The sequence below is a fragment of the Euwallacea fornicatus genome, chromosome 16 (assembly GCF_040115645.1).
Source record: "Euwallacea fornicatus isolate EFF26 chromosome 16, ASM4011564v1, whole genome shotgun sequence".
NCBI classification, from domain to species: domain Eukaryota; kingdom Metazoa; phylum Arthropoda; class Insecta; order Coleoptera; family Curculionidae; genus Euwallacea; species Euwallacea fornicatus.
In genome coordinates, this window is record NC_089556.1 from 1,105,708 (window position 1) to 1,122,724 (window position 17,017).

General features: G+C 39.1%; 1 protein-coding gene across 1 annotated transcript; it reads right to left on the reverse strand.

Annotated features, from left to right (window-relative positions):
• Window positions 1–15,246: 15,246 nt before the first annotated feature.
• On the reverse strand, window positions 15,247–17,017 carry LOC136344037 (jerky protein homolog-like). The gene is made up of 2 exons (XM_066291102.1): window positions 16,136–17,017; window positions 15,247–16,073 (listed from the first exon to the last, which is right to left on the reverse strand). The coding sequence occupies exons 1-2, from the start codon at window positions 16,940–16,942 to the stop codon at window positions 15,291–15,293; spliced, it is 1,590 nt and encodes a 529-aa protein (XP_066147199.1). The 5' UTR covers window positions 16,943–17,017; the 3' UTR covers window positions 15,247–15,290.

Sequence of the window (17,017 nt, forward strand, 5' to 3'; positions counted from 1 at the left end):
TCGATGGGATCTAAAATATAGATTGGTGACCATTATTGGGCTCGGCCCTTTCAGAAAATTAAATTCTTGCATCTGACAATCCGAAATAAATCCGTCACTCGAAAACGCATCGGACGAGGGCCTGACGTGCGAGTTTTCCGCTATTGAAAAGGGTTCTTTTTGGCAGGTGCATCATCGGCCTCGAGATCGAAGTGCATTAGTGGCTGAATACCGGCCAATGAAGCCATTATTGACCACCGGAGAGTGGTTTTTTTCTGCCGATCATTGTTTGCGACCGGCCCCGCAACCGTCGGATTGATTGAAATATATCAACTTGGAAAATACGACTGCTTATCACAATAAATCACTATTGATATCTGTCCGGAATATTTTTTACCTTTCGCTTTTCTTGTCGAAAATGATTTATTTCGAGACTCGGAGGACCATTGTGGACCGGCGGATCGCTTAATGCATTAGACACTTCAATTAATCCATTAATACCCAAGTTGTATTTCCGAAATTTTATTTGCCATCAAGATTTTGTTCCTGCTGCTGATAAATTTGCTTGCATTCAAAATAAATTGGAATGTGTCAGTCATTTGAGTAGTTCGGTGATAATCAATTTGTCGAATTAAATTCAAAGTGATAAAGCTGGATCCAGCGAGACCGACTGAATTATTGCGTGTGTAATGAGGGTTCAAATATCTGCCTTCCAGTTCCATAAAGGATCAAGGACGTCTATGAACTATGGTTAACTAACCCGAAGCATCAAAAGGGTCTCGTTTTTTCACGAGTACCATTAAACTGCCCCGGATTAAACCGCTTAAACACCATAAGTAAACTCATTTAGCAGACAAACGTATCCAGCCGGTCTGGAGAGCCCTTGAAAAATTACCAATTGATACCCATAACGATTTTTCTGGGTAAACACAATTAATCTTCCTCAGCATATTGCGAGCCTCGTCGTGGCTAGAGGGCACCCCAAATTAGTGATGGCACATTAATTCCATAGTCGGCCAAGCACTATACGAACATCATCTGCCGCTTGTACGTGGTACGCGACAACCCTGTATAATACAACTGCACAGGGGCGGAGATGAAATCCTTTACAGTGGAGAGGGAAGGGTACCGTTTTGTTTCTCTGGAGAGAGAAAGCATATTCTCCGTTGCTGCCGAAGTGTCCTCTTGATCATAGTGAATTTCCATTTTTTAGCCATAAAAAATGCAGCTAATCCAATTATTCCTCCTAAGGAATATATACTGTGAACGTGAGTGTAAATTATCTCTCATTGAAGTTGCACCTAAAAAACGAACAAACTCGAATCCGTATCGGCGACAATCATAAATTCAAAGAGACCAACCAGCGTCGTGTTTCACAAAAGACGGATTAAAATCGACATTAATCCTTGCCCAAAAAAGCCCATGAATGCGCTGAAAATCTACCTAAAATAAATAGGGGACAATAGGAACTACTTGCACATTGCAAAGCGAACAAAAGTAGACAATAAACAGCTAACAATGAAGTAAAACACGCTCAATAGACACTATTAAGCCGACCAACAAACATCCAACACTTCGAAAATGAGGGAAATTCGCCTTTAGGGCCTGCGTCGGTAAGGGTCTGTTACATTGGTCGTCAATGGGCCGAAATAATTTGGATTTGTAACCAGTTACTACAAAAAGCTTAATTCGTGTGGACGTTGATAATATGTCGGAGATAAGTGAATGCGATGCTTTTGTTCGCCTGGTTGATACCCATCATTGAGATTGGACCCATACAGGAATAAGATGAGGGAAATGTAAACCCCAATGTAATGGAGAGAAAAAGGGGTTTTGACTTTGAGGATACGAACTATTAGTAACAAACCATAGATGAAAATGCATCTGAGCTTGTTCTTTTACGAAATTTGAAACATTCTATTTGGGCTGGAAAGAACTTCTTCACAACAGTCCTTTGATTACAAGTTAGTACGGCGAATTCTCTCTTAGCGGACAGCTCCCAATGGCGAACATCTCGCATTATCGGACAATTTCTCTAGACCCAAATTATTGAGTGTCAGTTCGCATGTAAGAGATGTTTTGATTAGCGGATACTGTCGGACGGACACGAACAGAGGAATTAGTCTCAGTTTGCCCAAAACACCCCCATCAACGGATACGAATCTCCGATAACGGACAACCGCAGTTTCGTTCGACGGCGACGGTTTTTCTCTGATTGCCGCTGGGATTCCCCTGTGATTTCAAATGTTGTGTTTAGCACGTCTTAGAGTCAGTATTAGGTAAATTATGTTCTGGAAGCGGTGCAGCGAAAAATGACGCTTTTTAGAAATTTTCTGACATTAAGGGAGGAAATAGAAGCCATTAACACTGCCGAGCAAGAAAATTTTAATATCCGCAAACTGGATAAAAATTGAGTTGGTACATGGAATTTTTTTGTATTTTTTTGCCTAGAATTGTGAATAAATTTTAGATTCAGTATAAGAAAAAACTCAAGCCGCAGAGATTGTGACACAAAAGGGGAGCACCCGTAGTCAGGAGGCAATTTAAATAAACAAAAAATTCTTTAAAATTGAAAGCTGATGCTGTCCAAAAGGACAAAATTGGTTTTGAATGATTTGCTCGTGCGAGAAGCCAGAACGTTCCTATTTCAGGATCACAAATAAAAGCTAAGGCCAAAAAGGTAGCTAAAGGTTTAGAGTGTCAGAACTTTAGTGCATCCGATGGGATGGCTAAACGAATAGAGAAAAAAGCATAAAATTAGCTTTATGTATATTTCAAGTGAGTCAGAGGACGTTAATCTGAGAGATGTTGATCGATTTTTCGAAAAATTTCCAGAAATGCTGTTGAGATACAAACTCGAAGACATCTGCAATGCAGATGAGAGTGGCCTGTCTTTCAAAGCCATACTTTGACACGTAAAGGCGAAACTTCTGTAGGGGGCAAAATGGCAAAGGAAAGATTAACCATATTGTTTTGTGCCACTAAGGCGTGTGAAAAGAGAAGCTTTTGATCGTCGGAAAAGCTGTGCGATCAAGGCATTAAAAAATATACCACATAATAGTTTGCCTGCGACACGGAGCTCGAATAAAAAAGCCTCAATGACTAGTTCTATAATGACTAGCTTCTAGATTTTGATGAAAATGTGAGATTTTGAAAATGAAAAATTCTGCTCTTCCTAGGTAATGCTGTTTCGCGTCCTAGAGAACTGAATTTGGACAATATTAAAATGATTTTTCTTCCCACTAATACAACATCTGGTGTCAGCCCATGAATCAAAGTATTCCACAGAATCTTAAGTTTTTCCATCGGTATCAGATTTTAGGGCACGTCCTCCCAAAAATAAATTATGTTTTCTCAGTTTTAGAACATTTCAGAAGTTGTTTATTTCATTCAAAACGCCTGGAATAAAGTAACTTCATCACCATCAAAAACTGCTGCGCTAAAGCAAAAATTAAAAAAAATTGTTGAAGAAGGGTTAGATTTAGGGTACGATGCAGAAGGTGACCTGCCCTTGGCAACCCCAGCACGATTTTGAGGAGACTATAATGAAGTTGGTCAATCTTCTGAAAGCCAATGTGAGGGCGTTATTGATTTGGACCAAAAGCTTTCCATTGGGGAGAGATTTAGTGAAAATATAAAAATTAGACGTGATGTAAAGGAAGAGAGAAAAGTGATAATGCAGAAGAAGTCGAAGAAATATCTAATCCTAAAAATTCCTATACTGACACCTTAAGAATTGTCGAAAGTCTCAAAAGGTTTTTAAAAGGGGATTTTGCTGCGTTTGAACATTCAAAAAATATCGAGTCACGTTTCAAAAACTGCTTTTTCCATTAAAAAAAGTAAAAAATGAAGCAGTCGAAAATATTAAAGTTAAAAAAAAATGCCTTTTTTAAATGCCTAATTATGTAAAGTATGTATATGTACATATGTATATAAGTGGTTTTATGGTACTACTTTTTTATTTCTTAGATCTAGCTTTTAGATATGCTTGTATGTACATATGTTTGTACTATGTACTCAATACATAACTTGCTTTATTATATAACTTTTCTTATTATATTAATTTGGTTTTTAAGCGTCAAATATAGCTTTGAAAAAAATGAACGTATGTACCCAGTGGGTTTTTTTACATATTTATCGTGTTCACAACAGTCTTACAACTTGAGATTTCTCGTTAGCAGAGAAGAAAAACTTGGAACCGTCGCTGTTGCTAATGGGAGATTTCAAAGTACCTGGGGCGCTCCTTTCTCCCTTACGTTATTATCGTGACAATGCTACAATTGTGAAATAGCTTCCAAGTGAGTATGGCATCCAAGCTCTTAGTCTCGTGGGACTCATAACTTCAAAGTATCTGACTATCATTATGCTAAAAACCATCACGTACCATCAATAACCATAAATCACTCAACTGATACCCAATGAGATGAAGTGTACGAGACGATTAAGAACCCAGAACCTAGATGAAAAAAGAAGATTGGTGATGTGTTACAATGTTGGTTGATGAAACAGTTAGGTTGACATTGTGTTCCAGGCGCACTTTCGGGCTCTCCGGTGAGACATTGGTAGGACCTACTTTAAATATCCTTCCTAGTGAGAACGAAGGTTGTACGATGAGAGCAAGAGAGAGATAGAGAGAGAAAGAAGGAAATGGAGAGAGAAAAAGAGAGAGAGAGAGAGAGAAGTGAGGACTTCAGATTAAAGGGGCGAAGAGGTGTTCGAATAAAAGTGAAGCACGACGTCAAAGATAAGATGAAAAGCCAGTGTTATCTCAGATGATATTTGTGACTAAGAGCGGGAGGGTAGTTGCTGGAATTATGATAGCTTTAAACACGAAACAGGCGATCTTTTTTGAATTCTTATGCCCCATGGGTATTTTTTGTGTGATATTGCAATAATGGGTGATGATGTGAGCCGAACAGTTTGATTATTAGGCGTTCTGCCCATGGCCTGCATTTGGACTTTGCAGTGAACCAGCTGCTAAGCCCTCTTTTTTTGGCGATGAGCAATAGTTCTTGATAAACTCTTCGAGTGGGATACAGTGGGTTCCTAAAAAAAAAACAATCTTTTTAGAACTTGAAAATTCAATTGAAAAACATTTGCAAAGGCATGATGGAGAAATCGTGCTACTTATCCCCTTGGCGGGGGGTCTTCTGGGACGGATGAGAAGCAGCAGCTGAGGCATCCTAAGATAAACAAAAACGGAAAAAAAAAATTCTAAGAAACAATGCTCTCAGTTCTCGGCCATCTCTCCACCACTGACTTCCGAAATGGTCAAAGTCCTTGATGTGTTCGATGAGGGCATTCAAAGAGAGATCCGGCCGCCAGATAGATTGACGATATCACGTTCAACGTGTTAGGGACATCAGTGTACCCTGTTAGTAGGCGTAGATGATCCATTGTTATGTAATTGTCCGTTTTTTATTTGAGATGGAAACGCCTCGGATGTCAGCTATCTTCATCCGAGATGCCACCTGGCCCAGGCGGCATCTACTGGATCGCTGTCTAGCGCTTTTAAAACGAAAAATTCCTATCTAAATTGTTCCTGTGCTTGTCATTAATAATAACAAGAAAGGTCTTGTTCGTTCTCCCTTACCAAATTGCTTTATTTAGGCTTTATGCATGGGTTTTTATCTAAGATAAAAGAATAAGATTGTTGGTACAGGTTTTTTGATGTACAATTTCACGGTCTTAAAATTTTTAGTACTTAATTGACAGTACTCTGGACGAGATGGGTGGCCAACGAAGCCCGATTATAACCTATCCTTAGTAGTTTTTTTCGGCTATCCCGGCACCTACAGAACCAAAAGAAAGTTTTCTTAAAATTGGTACTGCGTCCCATGCGAAATCTACAGGAAGGGAATTTATAACACCATGTGAAGGCATTGTAGATGCTGTCTGAAAACGTATAAACAAATGGAAATCCGAAAGTTACGATTGGGCATAAATATGAAGGCAGTGCGTGCCTCTTGAAGTCGGGATAATAAATATAACAAGCTATTGATCATCATCGCAGCGAGCAAACCGCATGGATGAGAGAAAACCACTCGCGGAGCGGTTTCCTGCATGGACGACCGAAAAAACGTCCATCAGATAATTTGAAGTGACTTTAAAGCGAACAATATGATAGACAGGTTCCTCTTTCGTTGCCGAGATATTGACTTCTCTTTACATTAGGCCTTTTAAGGCGCTACTAAAACGATTCTTCAACATAGATATGGTAGCGATTCTCAATGATATCTCTTTCCTTTATTCTTAAGCATTAATGTTGAATTTATTTCAGTGATTCATTTACTTTTATCTGTTAATCACAGCTTTATTCAAAGACAGTTATTAAATGAATCCACTTAAATGTAGATGGTAGGAACTGTCTTAATTGAAGCTAATCACTTACCTACTTGGGTTCTTTCGTATGTTTAACAAACCCCAGATTATATCGGGACAGAATACTTTGGCTAAATGTTTCAGAGGCTCAGTTCTAGCTCGGCTTCTTTTAAAATATTGAAAGAGCACAATGGGCTGGACACATAAGTGTATAAACTACCTGGGCAGACAGCTTGGCACCAAACCTTTCGGGTTCTGGGAAAAGAATCTATTTACGTGGGCATAACCTTTAGTTTTCATGCGTAATAGCAGCCATGCAGGTATCGTATCTGGAAGTTATATTTTATTTTTATTACCTATAAGTGGGTGGTTCTTCTAAAATCAGTCGTTTTATTGGGTTCGAACTTTATTACTTGACATGGGTATGTGTTTTTTGATTAGGATCTTAAATCCCCATTTGGCTCCTTTGTAGAGGAGGAGCGCCAGAATTCACGTGAAGCAAGATTGGCGAAATTTGGAGAGATCTATGCAGGCTTGGATGTCTCTCAGGATCTTGGCGAAATCGTGTAAATGAAATCAGTAAGGAGTCTTAAGGCAGGTGAACATTTCGAAGGACGAGACCTAACTTACTAGGTAGTTGGAAAAACATCAGCCACTCACCGTTCGCACTGCATTTTCGGATCTTGGTCGACTTTTGTCGGATCATTGCATCCAATTTTTCCTCTCCGACGTCATGCCAAGGAGTTGCTGTATTCTGTTCGGATCGCGGACTTTAGTGAGCACCTAGTCACGAGAGAGCATTGGAAGTCAGTCATTCGTTCTTCAGCTCGCTATTACCACCGACGTGACACATTATGAGCAAATGGAAAAAGAGGTCGAACCTGCAAATGAGATGGAATTGTTAAACTGTAATCATGACCAGTCGGCATCAATAATTGGTAAATAGTGTTTCCCGATGGCAGCGAGAATCCAAAAGTGAAAATAAATTAATCGGAGGGAAAGTGAAGGCCTTGATATTCCTGACCTAGAGCAAAGCAATAAAATGAAGGAAATATTATAAACCGTCAGAAGTGAAGAATGGACTTCCTGGGGCGTCTTTGGAGCAATAGGGCGCATGACAGTGCTTACCCGATCTTTCTGAATGAATTCATCCCCGTGTCTCTGAAACATGACGATGGGTCTTTGGTAGAAGTCTTCATGGCGTTTCATTGTAATATAATCGTCACTGTATTTTATGTCATACTTATCTAATATAAAAAATGGGCAGCAAAGGGCCGAGTGTTCTACAAGTTTTCGAATGTGTCCCATAGCTCCAGCAGCTGCTAAGCCGATGAAGTGATTATTAAAACCTACTGAATGATAGTGTCCGCGGGGTCAACCACTCTTAAATGTACAACATCGTTTCAGTTATTGCAGCTGTGTCATTGCATAGCAAATTAATACCATTTTTACGTCATGTTAAAGTGCTACTACAGAAAACCTGGACGCCCTGCGGACTAATCTAAATTTAGCTGATTTCGGGAAGAAGGATGGGCAAAAACGTTTTCCTTTGAAGATGAAGAGTCATGAACGTTGCAGTCAGAGTGGGGCCTTCCCTAGGAATCCTCCCGACGTTCCCGCTTCTCTCGATGTATTTAAAATGAGTAAATGTTCATGTACGGAATATTGGTTCGTGCCACGTTTCGAAATAGCCCCAACCTCGGCGATTTTGAAGTAATGACTCTCAAACCTTAAAAAAAAAATTCCGGAGATGAATGTTGAACTCGGGAAGAATTGAAGAGAATTCGGCCGTTGTATAACAAAAGTCGATTCTGCATTGCGGTATTGTACGATTTTACAAACGTATGCTTGAAACAGATTACGTAATTATATGTATTTTCTTCATTGAAACTACAACGCGAATTCGAACTTTCATCCACATTAGCATTTCATTAGAAACGGTCAATAGAACTATCAACGTAACAATAATTCATTCAAATCCTCCGGCGTGGTCCTTTTTACCGCAGTCGATTACATCCATTCTCTGTCAGAATTATACGGGCACTCCGGGCCTAATCTATCAAGTCGGCAATATCTTAAACGTGTTTCGAAATAATAAATGAGACACCTTAAACATGAATGAACCATAGAAACCTACATGAATCATAAAGAAACTACGGGATTTCTTGGGAGAAAATTTTGTGCGCGACCACCTGTGACTTAGGTAAAAATTCTTCAGAAAAGGGCTTTTGGGTTGACCACTCCAGACTGCTTGTCGCCGACGAGGCCGCCTCTGCAGGGCTGGATTTAGGGTGATTGTAAAATCTAACTTGTTTGCGTTAGTTACCGCAAGTCCTCTTTTAAATGCCTCGTTAGTAACTTTAGTAACGCTTCCACAATTTCGGGTTAGAATCCAATTCTCCACCCTTTTTGTTCGCCCACGTCAGCCATGAATGCAGATTCCTTTTTAGAAACACAACACGATTTTATGGAATGGAAATTGACTTCTTGGGTGGCACATTATGTAGGTGTTCGAAACTCGTTATTTAGCCGTCCTTTGTGCTATAAAATAAAACGTAAATTGGCAAATTTCAGTTTAATTTACTGGGCAGAGTACCGACGTTGTCTTCCTATAAAGCATGAGTGAAAGCTAAATAGAACTCTTTAGATTCGGATTTGTGCACGAAGAGCCCAATTTATGCCTTCAAGCTGACCTCTGGGCGAATTCTTTTTCGCAGGTGTGAAAACATAATTTAATACCCAATAAATTCCCGCAAAGATCTGACAAACAATGCCACATATCAAGAGTATTTTTATTTGGGATACAGAAACAATCATAAAGGATTCCGCGCAGCAGGGCGAATGCTGAAGTTTTAAATTGACCGCGGGGGGTTAATGTTGCCTTTCAAACATCAAAAAGGCGTTTACGACAACCTTCATGGGGTAAATATCTTTATAAATTATACAATCAATGTGAATATAAAACGATTTGTTTTCGACTTAATAAAAGGTAGTTAGGATGGCATCCCCTGGTATCAACTCAATGCGGTTGATTAATTGCTGGGTAGACCAATGATTTGAAACACCAAGGAAATCCCCGAGCTTTCGACCTTAACTAAGCCGCAAAATCTACAACAATAAATCTCCAAGAGTGAAAAAATTCTCAAATAAATAAGGCTAGTTACATTTCCTTATTGTGATCTATAGATTGTAGGCACGTTTGGGTCATAAGCTGTCTATTCAAATAATTTATATTTGGCCACGGGATGCAAAATGCCCTTTCAATATTTATGGTAATGCCGCTCCATTATGGGACCATAAAGGACTGGGATTTAAGTAGAGTAGCGTGAAAGTAGCTTTCCTATTGATTTTTTCGTTTCCTTTTTAGTCCCGTTGGTGAGCAAGAAAGGCATTGGAACGAAGCGAGTTGAATATAATTCGGCTTATTATACGGTTATACAATTATCTCCTTCGGTGGGATTTACGAAATGGTAGAGTAGGAAGGTCAAGAGGGTGCGCTAAGAATACCAACGAGCATCAAACGACTCGCTTGGGGGTACGTCAAGTGAGGTGGTCTGTGGAGGGCTATAAATCTGGGCAAACGAGGTTGGTAGCGAAGGTGCCCCTTCGCGATTTCCGACCGAACGAAGCATCTCCGAACTACAGTTTTGGGAGACTACAAAATTTGACGTTTCGGGCAGAAGCGGTGCACTGAAAGTCCTGAACTGGCGGAGGGGGGAGTGGCCGGTTGTTTGAGGTATCCGCTACCAAGTGAAAAGGTGTGAATCGGATAGCGACAAGGGACCTACGAGCAGTGCTTCGGCCAGCAGCTTTTCCCGCCCTACCACTTGATGACTAAAAAACCGTGCAGGCAAGACAGTGGAGAATCCTTTGAGATCTGCGAGACTTTTGCCTCGTAATTGAAAACCAAATTCAAGAAGATCACTAACCATTAAATGGATGCGAGAGATTTATGAAAAGAAAACGTCGCGATTTTCCACGCCCTCGAAGCGGACTGGTCGTGATCCCACGTACCCCCCAGTTCTTTCCACCCAAGCCGCCGAAAATCTTTCTCGTTGCAACGCAAGGCCCCAACCACGACTCCGAACTCGCTACTGAACGGGAACGGGTAATGATCTCCCGACGGCGCTGCAGCAGGAAATCACACGGCCTCTGCAGCCTGGGGCGGCTACGCTCTCTGTAATCTGAGACTACCAAGTGACGGATCAGCTCAGAATTCTTCTCGAAAAGGCATGACACTATTACAGAATTGCAGAAACGACTTTCTATTCTACTTTAACCGAGAAAATCACGAGCCCCACAATGAAAGAATGAAAATTATCCAAGCCTTGAATGGGTTTCCCTTACAACGAAGTGACAAATGGTAAATGGGCTATTTTGTTATAGGAGTAAATACGTCTAAAAAGAAACGATCTGATTCGAAAAGAACATTCTATCATGTATCAATGGCATGTCTCAAAAGAATGTTACCAAAGCAGGTAGAAATACAGAGGATATAAATCGGAGTAGCATTTTGTTTCGTATGAAAGTGACCACACCTTTTCGAGCTCCTCTCACACATTTTAAGGGTTTCCGGTGTTTTGTTGGCCATTCTTTTCTGGCAACATTGTTAGGCTCTGAATTGTTTAGCCACATAATAAATGTTGGATACTCGACATTATGCTCTCCTTTTGGTGCCTTGATGAAACGTGACTCAGCATCCGAACCTAGATTTAACTTGCCGAAAATTGGTCAATTAAGCTCGATAGGCATGTAATTATTAATTTAACGTTTTTAAGTTTCTCCACATGCGGAGTTTAATGCCAGTTGTGGTGGTCTTGGATAGCGCGGATCGCATTGGATACGTTAACAAAGCAGCATTCCATTTTTCATTCGATATAATAGCTCTATTAAAAAGTTTAATATGGTAGCGCGAATAAAACAATAATTAAATCCGATTGTTGCGTCATCGACAGAAGGTGCAACAATGACTTTCGTTACCGCACAACAATGGTTTATTAGTGGAGAGTGGCTGCCTGAAGATAAGACTCGTTCAATTTACATTCTAAAGAAGTCACAATGACTTCACGAAGTGGACATTTTACATTCTTCGAGCCCACTTATGAACACATGTTTGGATGGAGCTGGACCAACGGCACTTTTCAGGGATCGCATTGATTGTTTGATGTTTCCTTTCGATTTTGGTTTTTGTGTTATAAACGAAACGTGGGCAAACTTAAAATCAATGTGTGGTCTCAAAAAGATAACAATTTCGAATTGAGGTTGAGGGAGTTGAGGGAGCTCGGAGCAGCTTATTCATCGGCGTCTTATGAACCGAAACGTGATTCTAGCGACCTTGACGCCGAGGTCACTTGGAACTTTGATTTGGTGCTGTTCCAGTTCTGACTTTGCAAAGTTGAAAAATGGCGCTATTTTCGAGTCGTTGGTTCGATGGCTCCGAAATTTGTGCATCGACACCTTTACAAAGATTATAAAAAGCTGTAGAGAGATAATGTGGAGGTGAGAGCACCTATATACGCAAATTTTTGCTTTTTTCCACTTCGTGCGCTGATATTTTTTGGATAACGATAATAAGTTTAACGAAAGCTACGCAAGCGAGGTGGAAATGCTTCGATTGAACACTTTCCAGCCAAATTTTCTTAACTTCAAAGGATCCTTGCATTCCCAGGGAATTCGAACGCCATTTCGAACCGTTTTACCTTCGAACCAAAAACGGATTGTTAAACTTATTAAACTGAACAATGCGAGCAACTCAGTAGCTCATAATATCAATCTGTTGCCAACACATTTAAATTAGACCTCATAATATGTCAACTGTAACGCCTTCTCTTTGAACAACTACTGTATTATAAACAAGCCAAGACTACCACATTACTCATTCAATAGCTCAACGAATAAAATCTCATTATACAATATTTTTTAACATAAAAGACAAATCTGATTTCAGTCGGGTGACTGTTATACTCTGTCTAATATCTTATGTTGATTCGAAGATCGAAATCGCCAGTGTCGCGACGATATTTGAAGGCTCGAGGAGTTGACTCGGACGCTCTTAACGCAAGCCACGGCTGCGCCACTGCGTCGACATCAAAACCAAAAAAAATAAAGTATAACATAAAGCAGTCGGTTTAACTAAAGAACAGGTTCCTATATGACACTATTTTAAATTTTATTCATATTATTTATGCACATACATTAAGCGTCTTTGTGAGCTGCCGCTTTTTTGAATTGGATACGGTTTTACAAGATGAATGTGGAAATACTGAATTGGAAGAAAGAAAAGGATATACACACGGACACATTATGATTTGTATTATGGGGGCCCTTTTAATTTTCTCAATGGAAACGCTATTTACGGAGAGCTAATCCTCGACTATATGGTTCTTGAGGAAGTCAAATGGATAAATTTATGGACCACGGTTTCGGGTACGAAAGGTTACTGCTTGAGGAGACGCGTATAATGCACGGTTCTTCAGCAAACGAGTTTTCGATTTTTTGGTGATACGGCTTTGAAGGAAATTTACTGTGATATGTGATCCAACTGTAAGTGAACTAATCCAGAATCGTTCGTAGATCAGATGTGTTCCGGCACTAATTTGACATATCAATTTGAATCGAGGGGAGTCGATCGAAGAATACGAATTTTCAGAAAAAGACCCAAAATTTCTGACCAATGCATCGAAATATCTTTAACGCTCCTTTAGGCCCGAATTATGAATGCGCTAACTTTAACCCCAAGCTAATTTCCCAGCGTTGAAATGGGGCTCTAATATTGCCGAAATTCTTGGTTCTCACGAAAACTACCTTGATGTTTAACATCGACATTAACAATATGTTGGGCTTTTAGGGCCGAACTATTAACATGGCGGTACGTTGTCCAACACCGCCATGTTAATAATCTCCTCTTACTGGACATGGGACCGCCTATTTTTAGATATATCGAGAGAAACCTGTTTATGATCGAGTTCGTTTTCATTAAAATTTTGGATGCGTGCGTGGTCACGTTGAGATTTCTATCTAAGTATATTCGAAGGCACTTGACTGCTTCTTGACCTTCGATCATTTGATCTCGACTGTAATTCGAAGGTTTGGAATTCCATCGTGCAGGACAACCATCTCAGTTTTGAACGCCCATTTTCAGATCCTTAATTTTCAGTACCTTCACTATTCAGCACGGACCTATGAGGCCTTGTCACGAAATCGCTGCTCTGCCGTGGTCCAACCACAACAGCGAGGTCGTCTGCGCAAATTTTTGGGTCCACCCTATCCTCCATTTCCATTTACAAAGTTCTGCCATACATGCAACGATAGTCCTGGAAGTACCCGACCTGAGATGGTTGCCGCGATTATTCAAACTTGGACAAAAACAGCGTCGTGAGGATGTTTCTAGAGAGTGTTTGACAAAGTTTCGCAGAAATGGAGCCCAGATTTTGCTTCGATTCGTAACTATGGATGAAACATGAGGCCATAATTTCGTACCTAAGACAAAAGAGCACTCGAAACAATGGACTCAAAGGGGAAAATCGGCTTCAAAGAAGGAGAAAACCGTTCCATCTGCAGGAAAGTTGATGGAGGCAGTTTTTTGGGATTCTCGTGGAATAATTTTTATTGAATATTTTCCTAAAAAAAAAACCATAAACGGAGAATATTACACAAATTTATTTCAGCGTTTAAGCGGAAAAGACCGCCGCATTTGTCGAAAAAGAAAGTTTTGTTTCATAAATGCAACGCAGTAATCTACACTTCGGTTATCGCGATGGTCAAAATCAATCAATTTAATTTCGAACCTTTCCTCGTCCACCCTATTCTCCAGATTTAGACCCCTCAGATTATTTTCTATTTCGAAATTTGAAAAAATGGCTCGGTGGAAAGAGGTTTGCCATTAGTGAAGATGTGGAGTGTTGGTTGGGACCTATTTTGAAACGTTTGACGCGTCTTACTATCAAGAGGATAAAGAAGCCATTAAAAATCGCTGGGGAAAATGGGCCAATCCCAAGGAGATATGAAAAGTAATGTATTATTTTCCAAACTGTTTTCTTTCTCTAAGTGTTAAGTCGGACACTTCTGGGACTACCCTCGTAGAATACGATTGAAAGGGTCGAGCCGAGAACAGATTAAAATTTTCTGTCCATTTTCGTACGTAGTCAGGTGGTCCGACAGGTAAGTTTGCCATACAAGTTGCCTTATGGCAACTAATGAGACTATTAGTAAAAGTTATTGGGCAATGGGAATTACATTATCCCACAGACATCCCTCACACTAGTTCCAGGAATGTTCCCAACAAGGATTACGTCTATCTCCGGAACTTCTTTACGTTTACTGCGCCAGAGCCGGAGCCAGCTCTTTCTGATTTATAGGACCAATATAGCCTCTGTTGGTTAGTTCGATAAGTATTTGAGGTTCCAGTTACTTATTTTTTTCTCGAAACACTACCGCTCTCTGACATGCTTTCGCCCTCATATCACTGTCTTCATCTGGTTGTTCAAAATGAATTTTGCGAGGCACTAATTTGAACTATCTGGAACTCGAAGAAGTTCTCGTTTCCAGCAATGCAGTTCCACAAAGCTGAAGCTTCCAAGATCCGGAATACTAGGTGCCATCTTGGAAACTTTGGAACATCTAAGATAAGCTGACTGTAACTCCATTCAAAAAAACGTTTTTTTTTTTTTTAATTTTGAATTATGTAGTTCATCAGTTTTAATGATTATAAATTTTAAAATTTTTATCGTCTAATTTGACGTCTCTGGAAAATTAAGTGAATCTCCACCAATAAGTTTTAAAGGCATTATGCTTGATTGCTTAAGTATTTGACTATACAGCAGACGTTCGATAATGTGAACTAATTAAAACCAAGTGTGGTTCACATTATCGAAATGTTTCCATTAGCGAACGTAATTTAAAAATTCAAAGATTTATTGAAAGAAACGTTTAATACTAACATACCTATAAAAAATTAACAAATATTCTTTTATTGTAGTAATAAGTAGTTATTAATTAGAAGAAAAATAATCAGCAATTTTAGTCTGCGTAAATTTGCGATTAGCATTATCTTCCAATGCCTGAGCCCGTAATTTACGAAGAACTAAAATATCCGCGTATGACACTTCTTTTCTTTCAGCCCAATCTAAAGCTTCATTAAATATATGTACAGCTTGGGCATCAGTCACCAAACTTTTTGCTTCAATGGAATCGTCTTCATCATTCTCACTGTTCTCATCTTTAGTAGCATCATTCGTTAGTTTGTCCTCGTTCCAAATATTAATATCAGCTGAGGTACAAACAGTGTTAGGATTCACTACTTTCAATAAATTAACAACATCCAATGATGCACTATTGACAATAGAGTCAACGCTGGATAGCAAACGTTCTCTAATTACACTTAAGGGAACATTCTCTTCTTCATTATCTTCATCATTGGTACTAAACAGCTTATTCCAACATTTTGCAATAGTTTCCTGATTAAGTTCACTCCAGGCCATATGTAAATCTGTGACAGCTTCTCTTAATGTTACTTTTTTTAAAGCATCAGATATGTTTTGAGGATTCTTAGACAAAACAGATGAAAGTAAAAACTTTCGATAGTACAGTTTTGTTAGTCTTATTATATTCTGGTCCATTGGTTGAATTATTGATGTTACGTTAGGAGGCATGTACATAACAAAAATTGACCCATCTCTGCTCCTCAGTTGTTGTTCTGGAGGATGACATGGTGCATTATCCAATAGTAATAACGCTTTTATTGGAAGCTTCTGTTCTTTTAGGAAATTTTTTACCTACAAATTGAAAAACATCTTTAAATTATGCACAGATCATTTGTGTTTGTTTATTGTTATACCTGAGGAACAAAGCGCTTATGAAACCATTTCAGGAATATACCGCTAGTCATCCAGGCGGTTTTTGAACAGTCATAATCAACAGGAACTTTAAAATTTTTAAATGATCGTGGATTTTGTGCTTTTCCTATTACCAATGGTTTTATCTTGTGTGAACCATTAGCATTAGTACAGGCCAAAAACGTTATTCGTTGTTTTTCTGTTTTTATACCCGGAGCAGATTTTTCATATGATGCAGCGTAAGTTTTCTCTGGTAACATTTTCCAATAAAGACCACTTTCATCTGCGTTGTAAATTTGTTCCATTCTTAAATCTAACTCTTTAATGATTTTTATCAATTTTTCTTTAAATGGTTGTACTAATTGTGGTTGTGCTGATAATTTTTCACCAGATATAGATAACAGTCGAATTCCATATCTTCCTTTGAATCGTTGCAGCCAGCCATCACTAGCAACGAAATTTTCAGTTTCTTTCAGTTTTTGATTTAACAATTTAGCTCTCTCTTTAAGTATTTCGCCACTAATTGGAACATGATTTTCCCGCTGTTGTAAAAACCACTTATACAGAGAATTTTCCATTTTGGGTGCCTTTGCATTTTTTAAAGTTCTTCTATTTCCCGGTCCTCCAAATGTATTGCACGTTCTTTGTAAAAGTTGTCTTTTCATGCGCTTAATTTTGCAAATTGTTGCTTTTGATACACCATATTTTTTTGCTAATTGTGTTACTCCAGCGCCTAATGAAACTTCTTCTATAATTTTCACTTTCTCACTTAATTTTAAACATTTTCTTTTATACGACATGGATGCCATGATCGTAAAAATGTATTAACGCATGCAATGTATTGGTTGTTATAACGTATGTATAAACGTGTTCTAAACACCATC